At 36.9% G+C, this 20,604-nt stretch overlaps 1 protein-coding gene across 24 annotated transcripts in view; it reads right to left on the bottom strand.

Annotated features, from left to right (window-relative positions):
* Positions 1-322: 322 nt before the first annotated feature.
* Positions 323-20,604, bottom strand: part of PHF20L1 (PHD finger protein 20 like 1) — a 74,522-nt gene continuing 54,240 nt past the window's right edge. For 17 of the 24 annotated variants that reach the window (XM_009455947.4, XM_009455937.4, XM_054657028.2 and 14 more), the window contains 7 exons: positions 16,744-16,908; positions 12,426-12,607; positions 11,335-11,434; positions 9,563-9,758; positions 6,265-6,625; positions 4,811-4,976; positions 323-3,352 (listed from right to left, as the gene is read on the bottom strand). In XM_009455947.4, the coding sequence (XP_009454222.1) occupies positions 3,210-3,352; positions 4,811-4,976; positions 6,265-6,625; positions 9,563-9,758; positions 11,335-11,434; positions 12,426-12,607; positions 16,744-16,908 (1,313 nt within the window). In that variant the 3' untranslated portion in view covers positions 323-3,209. The remainder of the gene's footprint in view (positions 3,353-4,810; positions 4,977-6,264; positions 6,626-9,562; positions 9,759-11,334; positions 11,435-12,425; positions 12,608-16,743; positions 16,909-20,604) is intronic. The other 7 variants (XM_009455948.4, XM_009455939.4, XM_063817382.1 and 4 more) reach the window with 1 other exon arrangement.

Genomic DNA, 20,604 nt, shown 5'->3' with positions numbered 1-20,604 from the left:
CCTCATCTAGAAAATGATAATTTTACCTTATTTTATGAACAAATTAGATACTGCAGGTAACATGTACAATGCATGGAACATGTGCAAGGGATGGAACAGTGTGGCAGTGACAATTGTGATGAATTAGAATAAAGGCAAAGTTACAGTTTCAGAGGCCAGTGGTAATATCTTCATGACATTATTTTATAAAAAATGTTGGACCTTCAGTAGGATTCAGAAGTAAGAAGACAACATTATCTGTTTTAATGATATGGATATGAGGGAGGACTCGGTGTTTGAAGCCTGAACTCTTAGGGTAACGTTATTAACAGAGACAGTGAAGTTGGCAGGAGACTTCGTTTATTGGAGGGGAAATAGTACGCTTCATTTTGAACATGTGAAATATGAACATCTGAGAGGAAATAAGACAGTGGAAATAAGATGAGTGTTAGGAAAAGGGGTTTTACCTGAAATTTAAAGAATAACCAAGTTGTTTTCGAAGTACATTACTCTTAAGTTTGGAAATAAGTCAGTAGAACCACAAACAAGTATGAGGAAGTACAAGTTTATCAGTAACATACCAAGAGGGAGCCTTCTCTACCAATGCTCATTCTGTTCTGCCTGGTGGCAAATAAAACATTGTCTTTTCAAGAAACACTCTCTCTAGTTTATTGCTTCTATTTAAATACATATAGTGATATTTAAAAAGACTAAAAGAAAATAATCTCATCTGAAACTTTTCACAATAGATTGACTTCTCAGAAACTAATTCACTCTCTTCAATAAGAAAAGCTCAGCGCACTACTTGTGAAAGGCTTCAATCAATTGGCATACTCTATATTAAATGAAAATATGCATAAAAATAATTTGATTTAAAGATCTAAATTTAAAAATTCAGATTTCCAGTTCATATACATATAAGCAGAGCAAAAATTTCAGTAATCTAATAATGGAATTTTCAATTTGCTGGCTAACAAATAAATTGATCCAATTTTTAGAAACTACAAGAACAAATGTGCATGAATTTAACTGTGTTCACCAGGAATCAAGAGGATGAATGTTACTAGGTACAAAGGGTCTTCTGTGTGTGTGACAAGAATCTAGGCAACACCATTATTCATAGGTTAAGGATGCTATTTGCTCCGTATCTGAAAAAAAGAAGATATAAATTCAATGTCTAGAATGTAGCCATGACAGGGAAAATATTAGAGCCACTATTTTAAAACGCAAAGGAAAAATAATAGTATCAATCATAAAATATAGACATTGGCAAATTTACTCCACACATGGAATACAGGCACTACTTTTTTACTTTGATATGCAAATTTAAGCAATTACCCCACAATACCACCTCTGCTAAAGCTTTTCATTTATCAGTAAGATCTTTCACAAAGTTAACGTATGACAAGTAAATACACAGGATGATATTTTCTGTCTGTTGATCTTTGGCACATTTGTCAAGTTGGAGAATCTCAAAAGGCAATAAAAATTTCTGACTGTTTTGCACATTCTTTTAATCTTTACATCAAAATATAAGGCCGCAAAAAGGCAAGCTGAAATTTTAGGATATGTGGAATAGTTTTAATAAAGAGTTTTACATACAGTACCCTTACATATAGAACAATGTGTTTGCAAATTTAAATAATATCTGAATGTACAGTGGCATGTATTCTTATCAAAGATAAATTCAAGTTTACTGTCTATCAGTTCTAAAATGCATTTATACAGATTGCGAGAACTGATAAACAGAATGAGGCATAAAATATTCAAGTGTTATGTCATCAAATAGCCTCCTCTTAACAGTCTTTTTCCCCTTTTAAAAAAATTTCAAAACCTATACATACATTTTTAATTTTTAAAAACAGTCTGTTAAAAGGTAACATTTCATGTTAACCACCAATTCATATAGTCTATAGTAATAAAACTAGATATGTGATATAAATATGTGTAGATTATGTACATATGTACGTTGAGTGTTTGTTTAAAACAAGCATACACACTTACGCATACCTGCGTATGTAGCACTGGGGGCGCATACAACTCACATGAGTACTGGCAGACAGTAGGACCTAGGCTCAAAATCCAGCAAGAGCTAACACAGCAACTTAGTTGCCTTTGGTTTCAGAAATTTGTCCATTTGTGATCAAAGCTAAAAGTTTTGAGTGTGCATGTATTTTTTAAAAATAAAATTCATCTTCAGAAATGAAGCTTTTCCAGTATTCCACTACTAGCAGTTAAAAAAATCCACAGCCACAAATTATTTTGATATTCTGTCACTCCTCATCCCAGCTGAGGTTATTTACAATGTTTTGTGTTTTTTTTTCTGAAGGCAAACACCAAGCATACTCAGGATCAAACTGTACGTTGAGCCTGAATACTGCCATTCAACTATATATATGATATATATAGTATAGGTGATATATAGGTTTTGGATGGACTGGTGGCATTATGTAAGACTTAGGGTGGGAGAACTCCCACAATATTTAAAATCCTCTTTCCAGCAGAATCATGATCACTTGGCACATCGGACCCTTCTGCAAGCCAGTTTGTTTTTAATGAGCTTAATGCCTGCAATATATTCCAATTATTTGGTGTTTGTTTTTTAAATACATTCATAATGAAGTAAGAATTCCACAACTGTTTTCCCCAGAAGTGAGATTTCTACTGTCAGTTTTCTGATTAAGAACATTCATCGCCCAAGAAACAGCTCATGATCCTTTAAAAGTTTAAATACCCTAAATTTCCGTACAGCTGGATCAACTGCTGAGAAGACAGTTCTTAGAGCAACCCTGTAGAATTCTCCAGAATTTAAATTTCCTTTACAATTTTGTTTTTGGCCAAGTGCTGGTTTATAAACATAGATCTTTCTATTAAAAACTATATAAATATACCATATTTCTTTCTACAGGTATCTTGAGCTTCACGTAAGCAACTACTCAAAAATTCTGCGAACTTGAAATCCCTTAGTATACATTATATTCTACTTCATTGTTCCTTGGCATATAACACATTCTCATTTGCAGCTTGCTCATGAATTTGTTTTTAAATACTAGCTTCCTTGATAAAGTTGTTCTTCATTTTTCTTTCCAAGGTGCCATCCTATTGACATCACAAATCAGTGAATGACCAGACATTACTAAGCTTTTAAATTATCCACTTAGCCATCACGTGGATAATAAAAATGCTTTGACTGAAGAAAGCCACATTCTTTCATTAAGTGTTCACTGTTGTCATACAGAGCAAAGAGTTGCTATCTGCTGTACTTTGCCCATGTCAATTAGGAGCTGCTTTATGTGGCGTTTAAGTTGGGGCAATCTTGCAAGAGGATCTGGTGGCTCCAACTCCCCTGTGAAATCAAGCCAGCTTTCCAGAACTAAAAGAGAGAAGAAAATAAACAAATTTAAACTGCAACTGGAAGAACAGTCAGAAAATGAAACAATCAGAAAGTTGGAGCTGTGATGGAGTTAAGGGTTCACTTCCCCGTCTTTAGAAGGCCAACATACTCAAGACATTTCCAAGAGGTTAGCGTCCTGTCATCCCACCCCACGGAGTTCTAGTCCCTCTTGGCAATTTTTATCTGTCATTTAAGATAATTTTCCCCTTTATATATATAGGAATTATGTATTTTTATATATAAGGGGGAAAATACATATACACACACACATAAACATAAACACACACTAACTTCATTTTGAAGGCCTCCTTTTACTCACTTCTGGAATAAGATAACAACAGTTCCCTAAGTCTGCTCAAGCTTTCTATTAATTTAGACTCGTCATCTCTACATAAAACATACCTAATCATATTTTTTAATCCAGAAGTTCTTTTTAACAAAGAAAAGTAGCAATTTCTCAGTGTTCTTTTCAGTTCCACTATTTTAACACTACTTTTTAAAAGACATGCAAGCGTATTAAAATTGTAGGCAGAATGCAATTGATTATATTCTATAGTTTTTATTAATGTTTCCTTTGGAAATCTACCCTAATAATATGAAATAGTGTCAAGATGCATTTTCTTTTCTTCAAACATGGACTCAAAACATCACATTAACTCTACAGTTAGCTTATACCCAGATGGAAGAGGCTTCTAAAATGGGTTTCCATTTTCTCTCTTCTTCTCTCAAGGGGGAAAAAAAGGAGTAGGAGCTCTAACTTAGTGTAGAGGAGAGGTATCACGTGCTCATGCCAAATTAAAAAAAGTAAAGTTGGGGTGCAGAATATCGTCTATGATGTTAGGAAGAAACAGGAGTCAGAAAGCGTTAAGAACAACATGGACTGAGAATCAGGTAGTCTAAGTTACTCTAGTTTCTCAACTATAAAGTAGTGATAGTATCTTTCTTGCCCACTTTTCAGGCCTCCTCTGTGATGACACAATTTTAAAATATAAAAGCAAACCACTTAAGGTTTACCTACTTAACTTTGTAGAAGTTTTTGTTAATTTAACAAGTGCTAACCAAAGTAAAAAATATTCAAAATGTTTTCACATTTCAAACATGCTTAAATTCCTTATGTTGACTTCCAAAGAAAGCTTAGTTCAATGAAACTAATCAATTTATTCCATAAGTGATCTATCTGGAGCCTGGCAAATAGACACTATTTAATAAATATCCACCTTAAAAAAATAAAAACAACCTAAGATCATACCCGGTCACATTGTTTTAAGCGTAAAAGATCCCAAATGTGTTAAATACAATACAAAGGGAGTAATAAAGCCCCATCGGTATGGAGAGTATCTGCAGTTTTCATCCCATAATTTAAGAATTTTAAGTAACTTCCTCATAGTAACAATAAATTCACTATAGTAACTCTATTTGAGTTCTTTCTCAAATTACCATCGACTTCTTTTTCTATTAGGTCCATCCTGCTGGTAACTTCGTTCTGCACATTTTCTATGTGTGTAAGGAGATTGAGCTGCCACTGAAGATGTGAGTCTCCTGGGTCTTCGGTGCCCTTTTTATCATTACAAACAAATACTGTATTCCCTTCAGCTGGATTCTTCTCCAAAGGACCATTGGAAAATAAACACAAAGAACGGGATGAAATGCAGTCATTGAGTTAAGGATACAGGAAACACCTCATCACTGGTAACAGTTAGTGAGATCCAATCTGACTCCAGGGATATCTTTAAAGAAGTACTGCTACATAACCAAATTCCAGCTGGTGGTTCTTAAGAGCAGATGCACCCACCACCTCCCTCCACTATGCCTCGCATGGTGCTACACAGGCAAGAAGGCTTCAATAAAATGCGCTAAATAAATGAAGTCACTAATTCTATTCTGTAATTAGAATTCCTGACTAATTTAGACTGGCCTCTTCCTCAATTAATCTCAACTGGTGATATAAGTGGACATAAGAGGGGAAAGCAATGATGAAAAGAAATCAAGAGCGTTTCCAAAGACCAGTATAAAATCTAATTAACTATAGACTGGACTTTACTGTTATAGTACAGTAAATCAATGAAGGGAGGGGAAAGCCAAAAACCTTTTACAAGTTTCAAAAGTACAAACTGCTTCACACACACACACACACACACACACACACACACAGACACACAATGTGCATTTAGATTTGCCAGAGATAACTCATTTTGCACAAGGGATATTAATTAAACAAAATAACTTACCACAAACTTTATGATACGAAATACAAACATTCCAATTCACTTAAGTACTTATTTATGGTAATTACTTGTTAAGGAATGCAGAAAAAAAAAATCTAATTTTAAAGTGGCCTCATTAATTGAAAATCAGTAAAAAATAAAGGTACATTTCTAAGAGAATCCCAGTGAACAGGAAATAAGTTTATAGATGTCCAATGCACATAGATCTGTCAGAATTCACCTTACTGAATAGTGGGATGCATTGACAAACGTGCTAAATATTTTTAAACAGACAATTAGAGTGCCACCTTTTATCTAACTCACATAAAGAGGAAGACAAATCATTACACCCATATGTACTTTCACATTCTTACACACTGACATTTTCGCTTTGAATACAATGTGGTTCATTTTTTAGAAGCATCTAAATGTACTTATACAATTGAAACTTTTGTTAGAGTAACAGTTTATTGAATTACTACAATTCTGAATTAGGAGATAATCAAATGTTCAAATGGCCAGTGTTTTCCTGTAGAGAAAAAAAAAAAAAATCTCCTTCCTTTAACAAGGTACTGGAGAACTTGGAAATACAAGTAAAATCTGGGAATTCAGTATGTCTTATTTTATAAAATTTTCCTTTGTTCTTCTGTCATAGTTTCCAGGCAAAGAAAAATGAACTAGTTTTACCTTTTCAGGCATTCCGTGTTCTTTTGCTGAGTACTGTAAACTGTTTTTACTTCTCATATGGAATTCTTGTTCTTCTTCCAAACTACTAACATCATCATCATCTGAGCTCCCAGGGTCTGCGAGAGATTTACAGTCCTGACCAAAACTTTGTGGCTTTTGATAGCTATGCTCACTTGTTATATAAGTTCCTTCCATTTTTAGGGGCAAACGAGGTGGTTCTTTATGGTTCTGTACATATTTCTTTTCTTCTCGATTAACTGTGTCTTGAGCTATTTTTTTCTCCACCCCAGCTATTATTTGATCTTGGTCTTTTCGCTTCCCAGAACAAGCCCAGAGATGAAGGTCAGGATGATGTTTATTCCTTAAAACAAAGTTGGAAAAACAGCAGTTCAGAAAAAAAAAAAAAAATCTATTAACAAGCTGAATACAATAATCTACTTCAGAACTAGGTTAGGAGGACATCTAGGACTCAAGACAAAAGCAAAGGTAATCTTTAAGTTAACTCCCTCCACGATTTCATCCAAAATTTGAATCTTCTCAATTAAAGAAAAAATACTCAGAAAAGCAATAACAAATTTAATTGTGTTGATAGTTCACATCATCATTTGATACATGCATTTCTTTTTCTACTGATTTTTCATTGTCATTTTTTCATTGTAAAATTTGAAAAACTTTAATGTGAGCATATTTTAAAAACTTTTATTCAGTCAAAAAGTGATAATTCCTGATGACAAAAATCCTAAATATAAATGCACAGAAAGTAAAAATTTCCTCTCCCATGGCAAACATAAATAACTGAGGTATAATCTTCCAGACTTTTTCTGTATACCTAAAATTAGTTCTTAAATGGGTAAGTATACACATCTTCTTGTGACACATCCAGGACACATACAATCTGCCTTTTTGTACGTAACATGTTAGGGGCATCTTGCCATATCATGTCATACAGATAGATTTCCCTTACTTTTACTCTAGGGCTGAATAGTTACAAATGTACCAGTCGAGCCAACCAATTCCCTACCATTATATGTTTGTGTACCTGTGTGTGTCTTTGCACACAAGTCAGAATATTTCAGTCAGATAAATTTCTAGATATGGGATTGCTGGATAACATGCACATTTATTTTGATAGGTACTACCCAAGTGACCTCAAAAGGGATTATACTAATTACAACCCCATCAACAATCTTTGATAATGCCCATTTACTTCATCCTCACTGAACATGTAAGCATGATATTGTACAGTTAATTCTGCAGTAAGTAAAACAGGAATCCAATCATCAGAGCTGAAGTGAAAGGACATTGGGAGATATAAACCTTTCAAAAGGCTCAATAATGTTTGCATATTAATAATTTCCAAATTAGATACATACTGAGTCAAATTAGTTCTCTTCCAATAATACTCAAGTATTGTTTCTGAAATTATAAATTTTATCATTTGAATCCCTAGTAGTTTAATATTCAGAAAATACTAAAACACTCAATCAGTAAAAGGCATAGTAGAAGAAAAGCTGGCACTGCAGTCCAATAGTCCAAGGGGTTGAATTCTGCTGTGCCATAGAGAAGCCTGAACAAGTTACAAAATCTCTTTCACTACCCAACAATGAAATGAGGTAGCTTATGATAAGGATTAAATGAAATATCACATGAAAGCACATGACGTGTAGGACTTTCAATAAATCGTACATACTAACAGATATTATGATTTAAAATATTAACATAAAGAGGGCCTATAAGTATATGAAACAGAAAGGGCCCAATTAAAATCCTTGGCAAAATTATGAATGCAGAGAAACTCATACTGATACCAAGAAGGAAATCAGGTTTTAAAAAAAGACCTAATAAATTATTCCCTCCCTTAAGTCTTAGCACTTACATGGCCTTTTAAAAAACAAATTCATATTCAGGCTTATGATAAAAAACTGAAGCAAATTTTATTCAACAAATAGTTACTGAGTACTTACCCTACACTATCAATTAGAGACAAAAATGATGAATAGGACACAAGCCCTATTTTAAAGGATCCCATGACTTAGTAAGGGGAGACAAGCATAAAAAAATTAAGCATACCAAAGTGGCTGACACAAGTATGCGTGGAGTTTGCCAAGAAGAACATGGTCAACTCTAGTTGGGCAGGTAATTATGAAAGGCATCTGCTAGGGGCACTAGTGGTAGAAGCTTATCCTGGGTGTCAGTAAAGGCCTAGAGCGATGGAAAAGCTTGCTTCATTTAGGGATTATGGTTTGGGATAGCTGGGATGTTTGGGGGAAAAAGCACAGGGATTATGTGGCAACAAAAAATGGTAGACAGAGTATGTGTCATGGAAGGACTCAGTCCATTGGGCAACAGGAAGATGCTCTAGTACATTAAGTTGGAGAAAGACAAGCTGATATTTATCTTTTACTAAGCTTACACTGGCAGCAGTACAAAGAATGAACTGATAGAGTACAAGGCTGGAGCCACAGAGAATGGACAAGCATGGCGATCGTTCATGTGAAATGTAACAACCTGGCTGAGACAGTACCAGTGAGAAGTGAGAGAGGAACGGACTGAACAATGTCCACAAATTGCAATGGATAGGATGTGAAAGACACAAGGATGGGAAGGGAAGGAGAGGATGGGACAAGTTTCTGGCCGAGGCAAGTGCATCCAAATGAAGAAAATCTTGTGAAGAACCAGTGAATCATCCTGTTTTTACTTAAAATGTGGGTTTTTGTTTGTTTGTTCTTTTAAAGAAGAATTCCAGTCAGGCATTAGGAAGGACTGGAAATAAGGACTTCAAGAATATACGGATACGTTCTTTAAAGACTTGTTTAAGAGAAAATTGTATGGGATGACTAACATATTTGGTGCACAGCAGAGAAGTGAATTCGGTTTCTAGGCTCCCTTCATCACCTTTAAATCAATCTTTATAAAAAAAAATACTCACCCTGCTTAGAATCTATTTCACTTGATAGCATTCCTGAAGGAGGACACAAGGTATAGGGTTCACCACAGCAACTGCACTTAATTTTGCACATACGGTAAGCATACAAAACAGTGGGACAGGAGCCAAAATGTGTTGAAATACTAGATGCCGTATCTACCTTTAACCACACCTACACATTCTAGAATAGACAGGAAGCACCAACGCATCCAAAAGGTTGTTAATCTTTCCTTATTTTTAAAAATGAAACTTTATTCAAATACCTGTTCTCTCCTCCAAACTGCTACTCTGGACCATCAAAAGGCCGACAGTGTTGGTTTGAATTAAAACGTCCACTGAAGTGTGACCCTCCCTTTGCTGCCCTTCACTTACTTTAGTATTCCAATCTTCAGCTGTAGCCCGTGTAGCACTTCTGTAACACCATAGACATCAGCAAGCAGATGATGTGTAGAAACTATCTTTTTGGCATTGAGATGAGAATAATTTTCTTTGAAAAATGATAACCCGCACATTCTCCCATTATTCAACCACTCCTTATCATAACGATATTTTGCACTCCACCTCTGACCTGCAGATGAAGTTGATATTAAATCACAGAGGATTGCACTTACTCGGATTTTTCATCAACTGCTAACCTACTAATGTTGCTCATTAAGCAAGGCAAGCTCTAGCACTAGGAGCAGATTCAAAAAGAGTAAGACAGCGTTCTGAGGAACTGGTGCAGGAAGAGCTCCTCCACACCTTCAGCGTTCCTGCCCACCCAGGAGAAGAAACACCATTAAGGACATGGTCAGTGGCAGATGACACTTGCAAAGGGAACCTTGAGTGTACCGCTTTCAATGTTTTGTAGTCATCATCTGTCCTCTAAAAAGGCTCAAAGGGCTGGATAAAAACTAAACAGGGGTTATTTCTCTCACTAACCTTTGTTCTGAACTGGATGAACCATAGAGTTCTAGTTGAGTGAATAGGAACCCTTCCCCCATGTCTGTGATTTCACAGAATCCTATGAAATTCCATATCCTTCATGTTAATATAAATTAGATCCTATTACAACCAGGTGTTTATTGCCTGTGTCCCATACTATACTACCAGCCAGTTGAAGGCATGGTTTAAATCAATCATCTCACCACAGTGGCAAATAGAAGCCATCCAGTAAATGCTTCTGAATAAATAACAAATGTCTACATTTGTTATTGAATAAATACAATGAATAATGAACACTATAAATGTTGGTGAATGAACAAATGTCTACATTCATATGGCTGTGAATAATTAATTCTCTTGCTTCTTACTGTGACTTTTTTGTGACTTATTGTGACTTTTTTCTTTTTTTCCAATAGTCATGGGACCAATTCACCACATGCCTATTATTTGAGAAAACCTAGTTATTTCCTGCCTGGAGGCTGAAGTTAAATTCAATATGCAGAATATGCTATCTGAAGATCCTCTAGCATAGAAGAAGGCACCAAGTAGACAGCATGGTGGATTGAGAGTCAAAAGGCATAGATTTCATCTCAGTCTGCCTCATCAGTAAAATAAAGGCATCACAGGTAGTGTTCTAAGACCCCACCTGCTCTACAATGAGTCGAATATGCAGAACTGCCAGGTCAGTAGCATGCAAGTTCATAATGCAGATCTACTCCGATTGCCACAAATAAGCCTAGCTAGAAATGGATACAGAGGAACAGACAGAGGCTAATTAATTCTTCTCCAGGAAAAAGTCACACCTCTTCCCTTCCAGTAGGATAGTAATTTTGTTGATAAATATATGCTAATGTATTTGTCTAAGTAATCAATGTGGAAAATAAAAATGTAACAGTGAAAAAATATTTTAAAATTTTAATACGGAAGTTGAGTCTAATTGACCAAGAAGTACAGTGAGTCCTCACTAAGGGTAATCAATAGGTTCTTGGAAACTGGCACACTGAATAATGAAATGAATTGTACTATAAGCTAATTGATACATACAAGTTACGTTCCTATGGCATATAGCATGCTGTTTCATTTGGAGTCACAGTTTCCAAGAACCTATCAATGACATCATGTGAGAACTTGCTGTAGTGGTGAACACAGCTGATACACTCTGGAATCCTGGAGGAGACAGAGAGGCATCCTGGCAATCAGCATGGCGCAGAAAGCCTTACCTGGTGGGTCCCGGCAGATATAGCAGATGTACTGCTCTGGAATGCTCTCCTCCAGCAGCCCCATGCACACGCTGTGTTGCCAACACAAGCACTCTTCACACTGCAGAAAACAGAGGAGTATTACAGTCACCCGATCCTCACTAGGAATAAGCTAGGAATAAGGATACATGCCCTTTCTTTGAATTGGCTGGCTTGGCTTCTTACTGCCACTATCAGTTTCATTCTTATTCGACACAACAAAATCAAGCCATGACTTAAGATGAATTTTATCTTTGAAATGGTCAACTACCTCACGAACTTTCTTTTGTTGCACCTATTAGAATATGCTTTGATCAAGTACTTAAGTCATAATTTCTCTAATTTAATTCCCACTGATATTTAGGCAATCATATCATAAAACTCTTAAAATAGTTTATTAAAATGCGGAAATTAGGGGGGAAAAAAAGTTGGTAGCAGTGTCTATACCAATGATCTCTTAAAGTACTACTTCTGTGGTGAAGTTATAAATTCATAGTTCCCTCCATAAAACCACAGAAAAATGGGAGGAAAAAAGATTACTCTTTCTTCATGCTCTCAACTAACATCTCCAAATCTTCTGGCATCACAAAATTTGGGTTATGCTTTCCTTTTATCTTAAAGATATCTTTCCTACAAGAAGAAGTTGTTAACTCCTGCAACAAAATTTTTCCTTTAAGAATACTGGACATTTTTATGTTTTAATCACTGATAAGTGAAGGATGACTATAAATTATTATTATAATAATTAACACGAATGCAGATGAGGAAGAGAAAGGTTGCTGTAGCCTGCCCTTTCGTGTGAGGGCTTACCACCCTAATCACTCTAAAGAGTTTCAGTTTGAAGGCACTGAACTACATACCCTAGAAAAGGAAGAGAGATGCTAAAATAAGAACATTGTCTACTTTACTTAATGAGGAAATCTCCTAATCATTACTATGGGTATTTTCCACACAGTAAGTTAGAAACCACTATCTTCAGTAGTACAGTCAGTAAAGAAATAAAACACCGTGATGCATTTGCTGAGCACCTGAAACAACTAACTCATTATAGGGAAGAGAGGTTAACCAATTACCTGGATCATGAAGCCATTCTCCTCATCCATCTCACAAATACATCGCACAATTTCATTAAGAGCATCATCCTCATCCTGAGATTCCTCAAAATTGGTTGAATCAAAGTCCTGATTGTATTCATCCCCACTCAGAAGCAAACTCTCCGTTGAAGAATCATCTAGGAAGTCTACATCTGATAAGTCTAGAATATATACAAAAAAGTATACTTAGAACAACTTTTCTATTTTCATGTTATTTTTCATAAAGAAAGGAGCTATGAGAAGCGATCATAAGCTATTAAACATTTTAAAAAGGGGGGGCAAACAAATAAGAATACTATACTGTACTTGTCTCTGGACATGGAAACAAAAGATTTTTGAAGCTTAGGTAATTATGACTGCTTTACATCTTATAGTATACACTATTATAAGTAACTCAAAGTATCTTTTAGACTTCATGCTTACAGAATTTATGGCTAAGCCTGATGTCAATAATTTAAATTTGCACAGTTTCCATACACTTTCACAAACATTATCCCTTCTGACCCTCATAAAAACCCTGTGTTGTCCCCTTGTGATTTCATAGTATCAGTGTGACACCACTGTCCGTGGACCTGGGGACAGGTGTGTGTAGTAAGCCCCCATTAGCCAGCACAAGCTGGCTCTAGCACACCACTGATTCTTCATTCTTTTTCTTCTTTCTTTTTTGGATTAATAAAGTGCTTTTTGAAAAATCACTTAAAAAAAAAAACTCTGAATTGTAGAGGACGGGTTTTATTGTTCATACTATAAACAACTTCAGAGAGGTAAAGGAGCTTGCCTAGGGTCTAAAATCAACAATAGCATTATTGACAGTATCAGCAGCATCAACTACTATAGCACTTAGTAAGCACACAGTGCTATATTAAGCACTTTAAACATAGGATATATAACTTGCTTGAGAAACGCAGCCATGGAGTGGGAAAACCAACTGAATACCAGGAATGCCTGATTCTCAAGTCTGTGTTCTTAATGACTTTACCAGTATTTCTTAAAACCGGAACCGTGAGTTCCCCAAGGGATTTTTAAAATGTATTAATTTTGTCTTGGTAAAAATATTTTTTTAGATTAAGCATATCCTAGAAACAAGACTATATGGATGACTACTACATACAACTCAATTTACATGTCAGGTTTTAGGCGTGTGTGTATAATAGTGACAATGCCAAAGCCTACCATTTTGCTCAGGTTACTGAGGAAAAGAAAATTGAGACAGACACGGGGGAATCTTTATTTATAACAATGGAAAGTAAATGATGATGGAACACTAAAATTTTTGCAGTAGTTTGGATGGAGAAATGTTAGGAAAACTGAGTCATCATGAGAAACAGAACATCGTATAATGCTGTGTGAGCTCCTGACAGAGGCTAATCAGCAGAGCACCTTCCTACCTCACATCCTATCCCCCAGCCACATTCTGAGTTATCTCTTCACTTGCTTATCATCTGTCTTCTCTTACTAGAATATCAGAATCCATGACAGCAAGAACTTTGCATTGTCGAATGCTACATCCCCAGTTATTAGAATGAGGCCTGATATATAATACAGCCACTCCAGAATGTTTGTAGAAGAACTAAGGAGAGAGTCAGAGAGAGAATATTTTCTTTTCAGACTTAATCAGATCGGACCGAAGTTGAACAGATTTGAACTTTAAAAATTCACGCTATTTATACTCTACATGTTTCACATGATTTAGTGTTTCCTCTATCAACTTCTAATCTTGCTTACTTTTTTCTTCATTCAATGTTTTTGAATGTTTTGTTGTTGATTAATGTTTTATAGAAAAATAAAGTTTTCTTCTCTTTGAAGTCACAGGGACATACGGAAGGAAGGTCAGCAGAAATAGATAATAAAGAAATATCTGAAAATATTCATGGAGCTAGTAAATCAACTAGATATGGAAAATCTAGTATGAACAGTATAACTTGTTTTAAAAGAACCTAAAGAGGAAAATTTCACCCATCCATAATCTTGCTGGCTTAAATCCAAATTTTCTTTTGGGCTTTCTCAAGTTCATTGGAATGTGGATAAAACAGTTTCAAACACTGTTGCAGCATATAAACAGTATTAAATGGGCCGGGCACAGCGGCTCACACCTCTAGTCCCAGCACTTTGGGAGGCCGTGGTGAGAGGATCACTTTAAGTTAGGAGTTTGAAACCAGCCTGTACAACAAAGCAAGCCCTCATCTCTACAAAAGCAAAAATAATTTGGTAGGCATGATGACCTGTGCTGGTAGTCTTAGCTACTCAGGAAGCTGAGGCAAGAGGATTGCTTGAGCCAAGGAGTTTGAGGCTGCAATGAACTACGATCACACCAGTATTTCAGCCTAGGCAACAGAGCAAGATCTTGCCTCAATAAATAAATAAATAAAAATTAATTTGAAATTATATCATTGAAAGGAATTAGTGTATCTCACATATACTTGCATGGCAAAGATTACCAGTTTTATGGTGTTAGCAAATTTATCATATTCTCCACAAATCTAGTTTGAATAACTCCCAAGCATTAAACTTATGCTTAGCTGAGTTTTGGAAGTTGAGTAAAATGGATGACAGAGCTGAAAGTTATGTAAGAAGCAAATAAAAGTTCCCCCTTACGCTTGAATAGCCACCTAGACAATGGCTCCAACTGAGTGGCCACAAGAACAGCTGTTGCCTTCCAGCAACTACCCCTTAAATTGTCATTGCTATTTCCTGAGACAGCATTTTGCAAGTGTGGTTTCCTGATCAGCAACATTTATCATCACCTGGGAACTTGCTGGAACTCAGAAATTCTGAGGGTGAGGCCCAGAAATGCGTTTTAACACACTCTCTGGGCAGTTCTGACACATGCTAACATTGAGAATTTCTGGCCTAAGACCTTATTAATTTTCCTTTTCTTTCTCCTGACTTAATACTTGATCATAAGGGCAGGGCAGAGACTAAGAACAGAGAGTACACATCTATGGCTCTTTTCATGCTCTTTCAAGGGTTCTTGTTTCAGCACCACAACTAGCCTAGATATAACCCCTATTCTCCATCTTTCTATAGAAAGAGATAATCTTCAGATCTTGATGATTCACAGTAAGGATGTTCTTAATGTGATTATCAACCTCTGCTTCTCCATAGCATCACCTAGAAGTTGTATCTTGCCAGGATCCTTCCAGAAATCTCATTCAATTGTGCCTCATGGTAGGATCCATGATCAGTATAGTTTAGAAGAACCGCAGCAATGATTGTAAGGTTCACCGGGGGTGAAGAACCACTGAACCATGGGAAAAAGTAGACTTGTATTTGCTGGAAAAGGGTGGTGGTAACTTCTTTTTTAATCCCCTCCCATACCTCAAGGTTCTAAAAATAAAATCTCACAAGTGTCATGAGCTATAAAGGAAAGAAAATGCTGTCTCCATAACGAGCCAGGGAGGACTTAGACCTGGAAGCAAACGGTGCAAAAGCAAACATTTAACCTAGTATCCACCATCGAGGTCAGTCAGAAGAAAGAAAAAGGGAGGAAGTGAGCTCACTCACAAGGATCCTAGGTTGTACTTATGCTGAAGGCCCCGTCCCTTATTCCTCACTCTCTGACTCTGGTTGCTATTGCATTAGAGCTCTACTCTTACGCCACAGCCCTCAATGTCTACAGCTGGGATCTCTCTGCCTATTGCTTACAATATTGGAAGCAAGGTGAGAGTCTTCAACACTTTCCACTGTCAGGACTGGACCTGCAGGAAAGTCTAACAGATTTGAACTCCAGTGCTCCCTTCACTGCTGACGTGGCCTTCTGACTACCTAAGGGCGCTTAGTTCCTGCCTGTGTTTAAATCAGTTGTCTGACTACATCTCAGGACTTTGGTTACAGATGTATCTGACCAGGAATTCAAAGTATACTTTTAAGATTACCATAAATATTTATTTAAGAAAGCATTATCTATGGAGTTAAGACAGACCTTGGTTAGAGTTTTAATTCTAACACTAGCTAAGCCGAAAAGCTACTTACCCTGTAAGTTTCGGCTTGTTTATATATCAAATGTGAATAATACCTACTCTGTCAGTTGATAGTGAAGAATATAAAAATATATGTGCAAAAACCTACAGAAGTATATACACTAGTAATATTTTCCTTATGATTCTCTTCCACCAATAAGTATAAAGCCAATTTAACTTTATATAAATTAAAAAGTAGCTCAAATTTCTCACATCAAGACTTTCATATTAGTTTAGCAAGTTTTTAAATCGCATGCTCTTAACAGAGTATGTTTTATTCTCAGTTACACATTTAGGAATTGTAAGTCTTGTTTTAACCATCACATGGTTACACATACTTTCACCACTAAGATCAACGGATAGAATTGCCCTTGGGTACTGATAGGTTGTAGTTTTCTCCGTAAACATGCTTCGTGAAGCCAGAGAACTCCCAGAAGATCGAGTTAGTGGAGAAGAGCACCTTTCCAAAAATTCGAGGGAACTGTCTTCATAGTCTGAATAGTCTGCAACATAAGATACAGAAAGAAATATTAATAAAGTGTCAGATAATTAAGGTCACTATAAAAATAACGAAAGTCATGTTTCAGGATACACCAAATAATCATGCTACCACTTTCGCTTCTCATCCATGAAAAGCTACATATGGATCTGATCAACTGGGTTTAGCAAGAACACTTGGGAAACAAATATACCCCAGACAATATATACATAGTAAACCTACTCATCTGACAAAGGGCTAATATCCAGAATCTACAGTGAACTCAAACAAATTTACAAGAAAAAAACAAACAACCCCATCAAAAAGTGGGCGAAGGACATGAACAGGCACTTCTCAAAAGAAGACATTTATGCAACCAAAAAACACATGAAAAAATGCTCATCATCACTGGCCATCAGAGAAATGCAAATCAAAACCACTATGAGATATCATCTCACACCAGTTAGAATGGCAATCATTAAAAAGTCAGGAAACAACAGGTGCTGGAGAGGATGTGGAGAAATAGGAACACTTTTACACTGTTGGTGGGACTGTAAACTAGTTCAACCATTGTGGAAGTCAGTGTGGCGATTCCTCAGGGATCTAGAACTAGAAATACCATTTGACCCAGCCATCCCATTACTGGGTATATACCCAAATGACTATAAATCATGCTGCTGTAAAGACACATGCACACGTATGTTTATTGCGGCATTATTCACAATAGCAAAGACTTGGAACCAACCCAAATGTCCAACAATGATAGACTGGATTAAGAAAATGTGGCACATATACACCATGGAATACTATGCAGCCATAAAAAATGATGAGTTCATATCCTTTGTAGGGACATGGATGAAATTGGAAACCATCATTCTCAGTAAACTATCGCAAGAACAAAAAACCAAACACCGCATATTCTCACTCATAGGTGGGAATTGAACAATGAGATCACATGGACACAGGAAGGGGAATATCATACTCTGGGGACTGTGGTGGGGAGGGGGGAGGGGGGGAGGGATAGCATTGGGAGATATACCTAATGCTAGATGACGAGTTAGTGGGTGCAGCGCACCAGCATGGCACATGTATACATATGTAACTAACCTGCACAATGTGCACATGTACCCTAAAACTTAAAGTATAATAAAAAAAAATAATAATAATAAATAAATAAATAAATAAATAAATAAAATATATATATATATATATACATAGTAGGGGGCACCAGGTTCTAACTGGTACCGGTAAACTTTTGTGAAGTACTATAGAGGTGAAAAAGGATTATTTCACATTTTCTCTCCATTATAATCACAACTATGTCTGCAGTAAAATATGCAAGATGACAACACATGGACACATGGGGAAGAACAACACACACTGGGGCCTGTGGGAAGTGGGGGAGAGCATCAGCAAGAACAGCTAATGCGTGCTGGGCTTAACACCTAGGTGATGGGTTGATCTGTGCAGCAAACCACCATGGCACACATTTACCTGTGTAACAAACCTGCACATCCTGTACATGTACCCCAGAACTTATTCGGTTGGTGCAAAAGTAATTGAGGTACTTTTGTACTAACCTAATAAAAGTTGAAGAGGAAAAAAAAAAGATATGCAAGATGGAAATTCACCTTTTTTCTTCCTCACAATTCGTAAAGAGGTTCTCCTGATGTCTGGCACACCAATTATACAGTGATAATCTGATCAATAAATTTTTCAAGTAATAAATCTCTGAAGGTAATTAACTAGTCCTGGAAGAACTCTGTAAAAATTCTGTTTTTCTCAGTTTTGTAATGAGTCCCACAGATGTGTGCAAGGGGAGAGGCCATATGCAGCTTACTGGAGAGTTGAGGGTATAGTAAGGGAAGGAAAAAAGGAGGTGGGGGTGTGATTCCAGGCATGTGGGAAGGCTCTGAAGCTGAAGAGTGCATGCCACATTTGGCAAGCTGTAAGACTGGCTGGAACACAGTGAATAAGGGAGAAACAAAGCTAGAGTGACAGGAGCCAGATTAGCTTTTTTTTTTTAAAGTTTTACCCTAATGCAATAAAAAGTCCTTCAATGCTTATGTGGAGGAGGAGCAAGATGTGACAGTTTCATTTCCAGAGGATCACTCTAGCTGTGGAATGGAGGATGGAATGCAGGAAGGCACACATAGAAGTGGGGGGACAGTTCAGAGGCTACAGCAGTAGTCCAGGAAAGAAATGTTGGTGGCTCAGAACTTGGGTGATGGCAAATAAGGGGAAGATTTTAAGGAAGATGGAGTGCTGTTATAGACTGGAGGCCGAGAGCTAAGACGGCATTATCAAGATTGATTTCCAGGTTTATGCGTGAGCAACAAGGCAACAAAAGTGGGTATGAGATGGGGCTGAAGAGTAAATGCAAGGTGGAGAAACCAGAGAAGAAACAGAAGTTTAGAAGAGGGCTCTGTAAGATGGGAAATCTTACACATTACCTACATGAACCTTAAGATGTGGGAAAGGGGGATGGCAGTGGTGAGAAATGCTAGATTAAGAAAAGCAGACATTCCCTCCATTTTAATAGAGGCTAAGAAGATGAATATTTTCATGTAAGCATGCAGATGTGGTAGATAGAGTATGAGCAAGTTCCCACCTGATGATGTCTGTCTTCTCAACTCTGTGAGGAAAAGGATGTCAAGTGACGCAGGTTAGGGAATACATGAGAGGTGGAAATGAGAGGTGGAAACGAGTGGGAAAAAGGAAAGACAGAGAGTGGAAAAGTGAGCTTATAAGAGATGCATTGGTCTGTACTAAGTATCCATTTGAAGGTGGCAGCTGTGGGAGGCAGAATAGTCTGCCAAAAATGTCTATGTCCTAAACCCTAGAACTTTTAAATAAGCTAAGATATGTGGAAAAGTGGAATTAAGGTTGCTAATCGGCTGACCTTACAACAGGGAGAGTATCCTGGATCATATGGGTGGGCTCAATGTAATGGCAAGGGTCCTTAAAAGTGAAAGGATGGAGGCAGAAGAGATGACGTGAGAGTGAAACAATATGAGAAAGACTGGACCACTGCTGACTTTGAAGATGGGAGCAGGACAAGAGCCAAGAAATGCAGAAGCCTCTGGAAACTAGAAGAGGCAAGAAAACAGACTGTCCCTAAGAGCCTCCAGAGAAAAATGGAGCCCTGTTGATACCTTGGTTTTAACCCAGAGAGACCCATTTTGGACTCCTGACCTCCAGAACTTTAAGATAATAAATACGTATTTTTTTAAACCACTGATGTGCAGTAATTTGCAACAGCAGCAATGGGAAACTTACACTCATCATCATAAATACCACAGCACAACCAACACCGATTGAGGGCTCTCTATGTGCCAAATGCAATTTTCAGTTCTTTATGTGTATTAACTCTTTTAATCCTCACAAGCATCTAATGAGGGAAGTAGGACTGCTAGTAAAGAATTGAGGCAAGACAGATGAAGCAAACTGCCCAAGAATATACAACTATCAATAGCAAAGCCAACATTCAAACCCAGGCAGCCTGACTATGGAAGCTACACTCTTAACAAATAAGTGATATCGGTGTATTTCAACATTTAAAGGGTGCACAAGCTGGCACGCTTGTTAAACCCCAGATTCCTGGGCCTCATCTCCAGTGCACTGGGAATGAAACACTCCCAGATGATGCTGATGCTGTCAGATTACAACAGTCTTTGGGCAGCACTACGCTATTCTGACTCCAGTGGCCTCACCATAACCA

The sequence above is a fragment of the Pan troglodytes genome, chromosome 7 (assembly GCF_028858775.2).
Source record: "Pan troglodytes isolate AG18354 chromosome 7, NHGRI_mPanTro3-v2.0_pri, whole genome shotgun sequence".
Taxonomy (NCBI): domain Eukaryota; kingdom Metazoa; phylum Chordata; class Mammalia; order Primates; family Hominidae; genus Pan; species Pan troglodytes.
The sequence above is the reverse complement of the archived record's forward strand: the minus strand, read 5'-3'. Positions and strand labels throughout refer to the sequence as shown.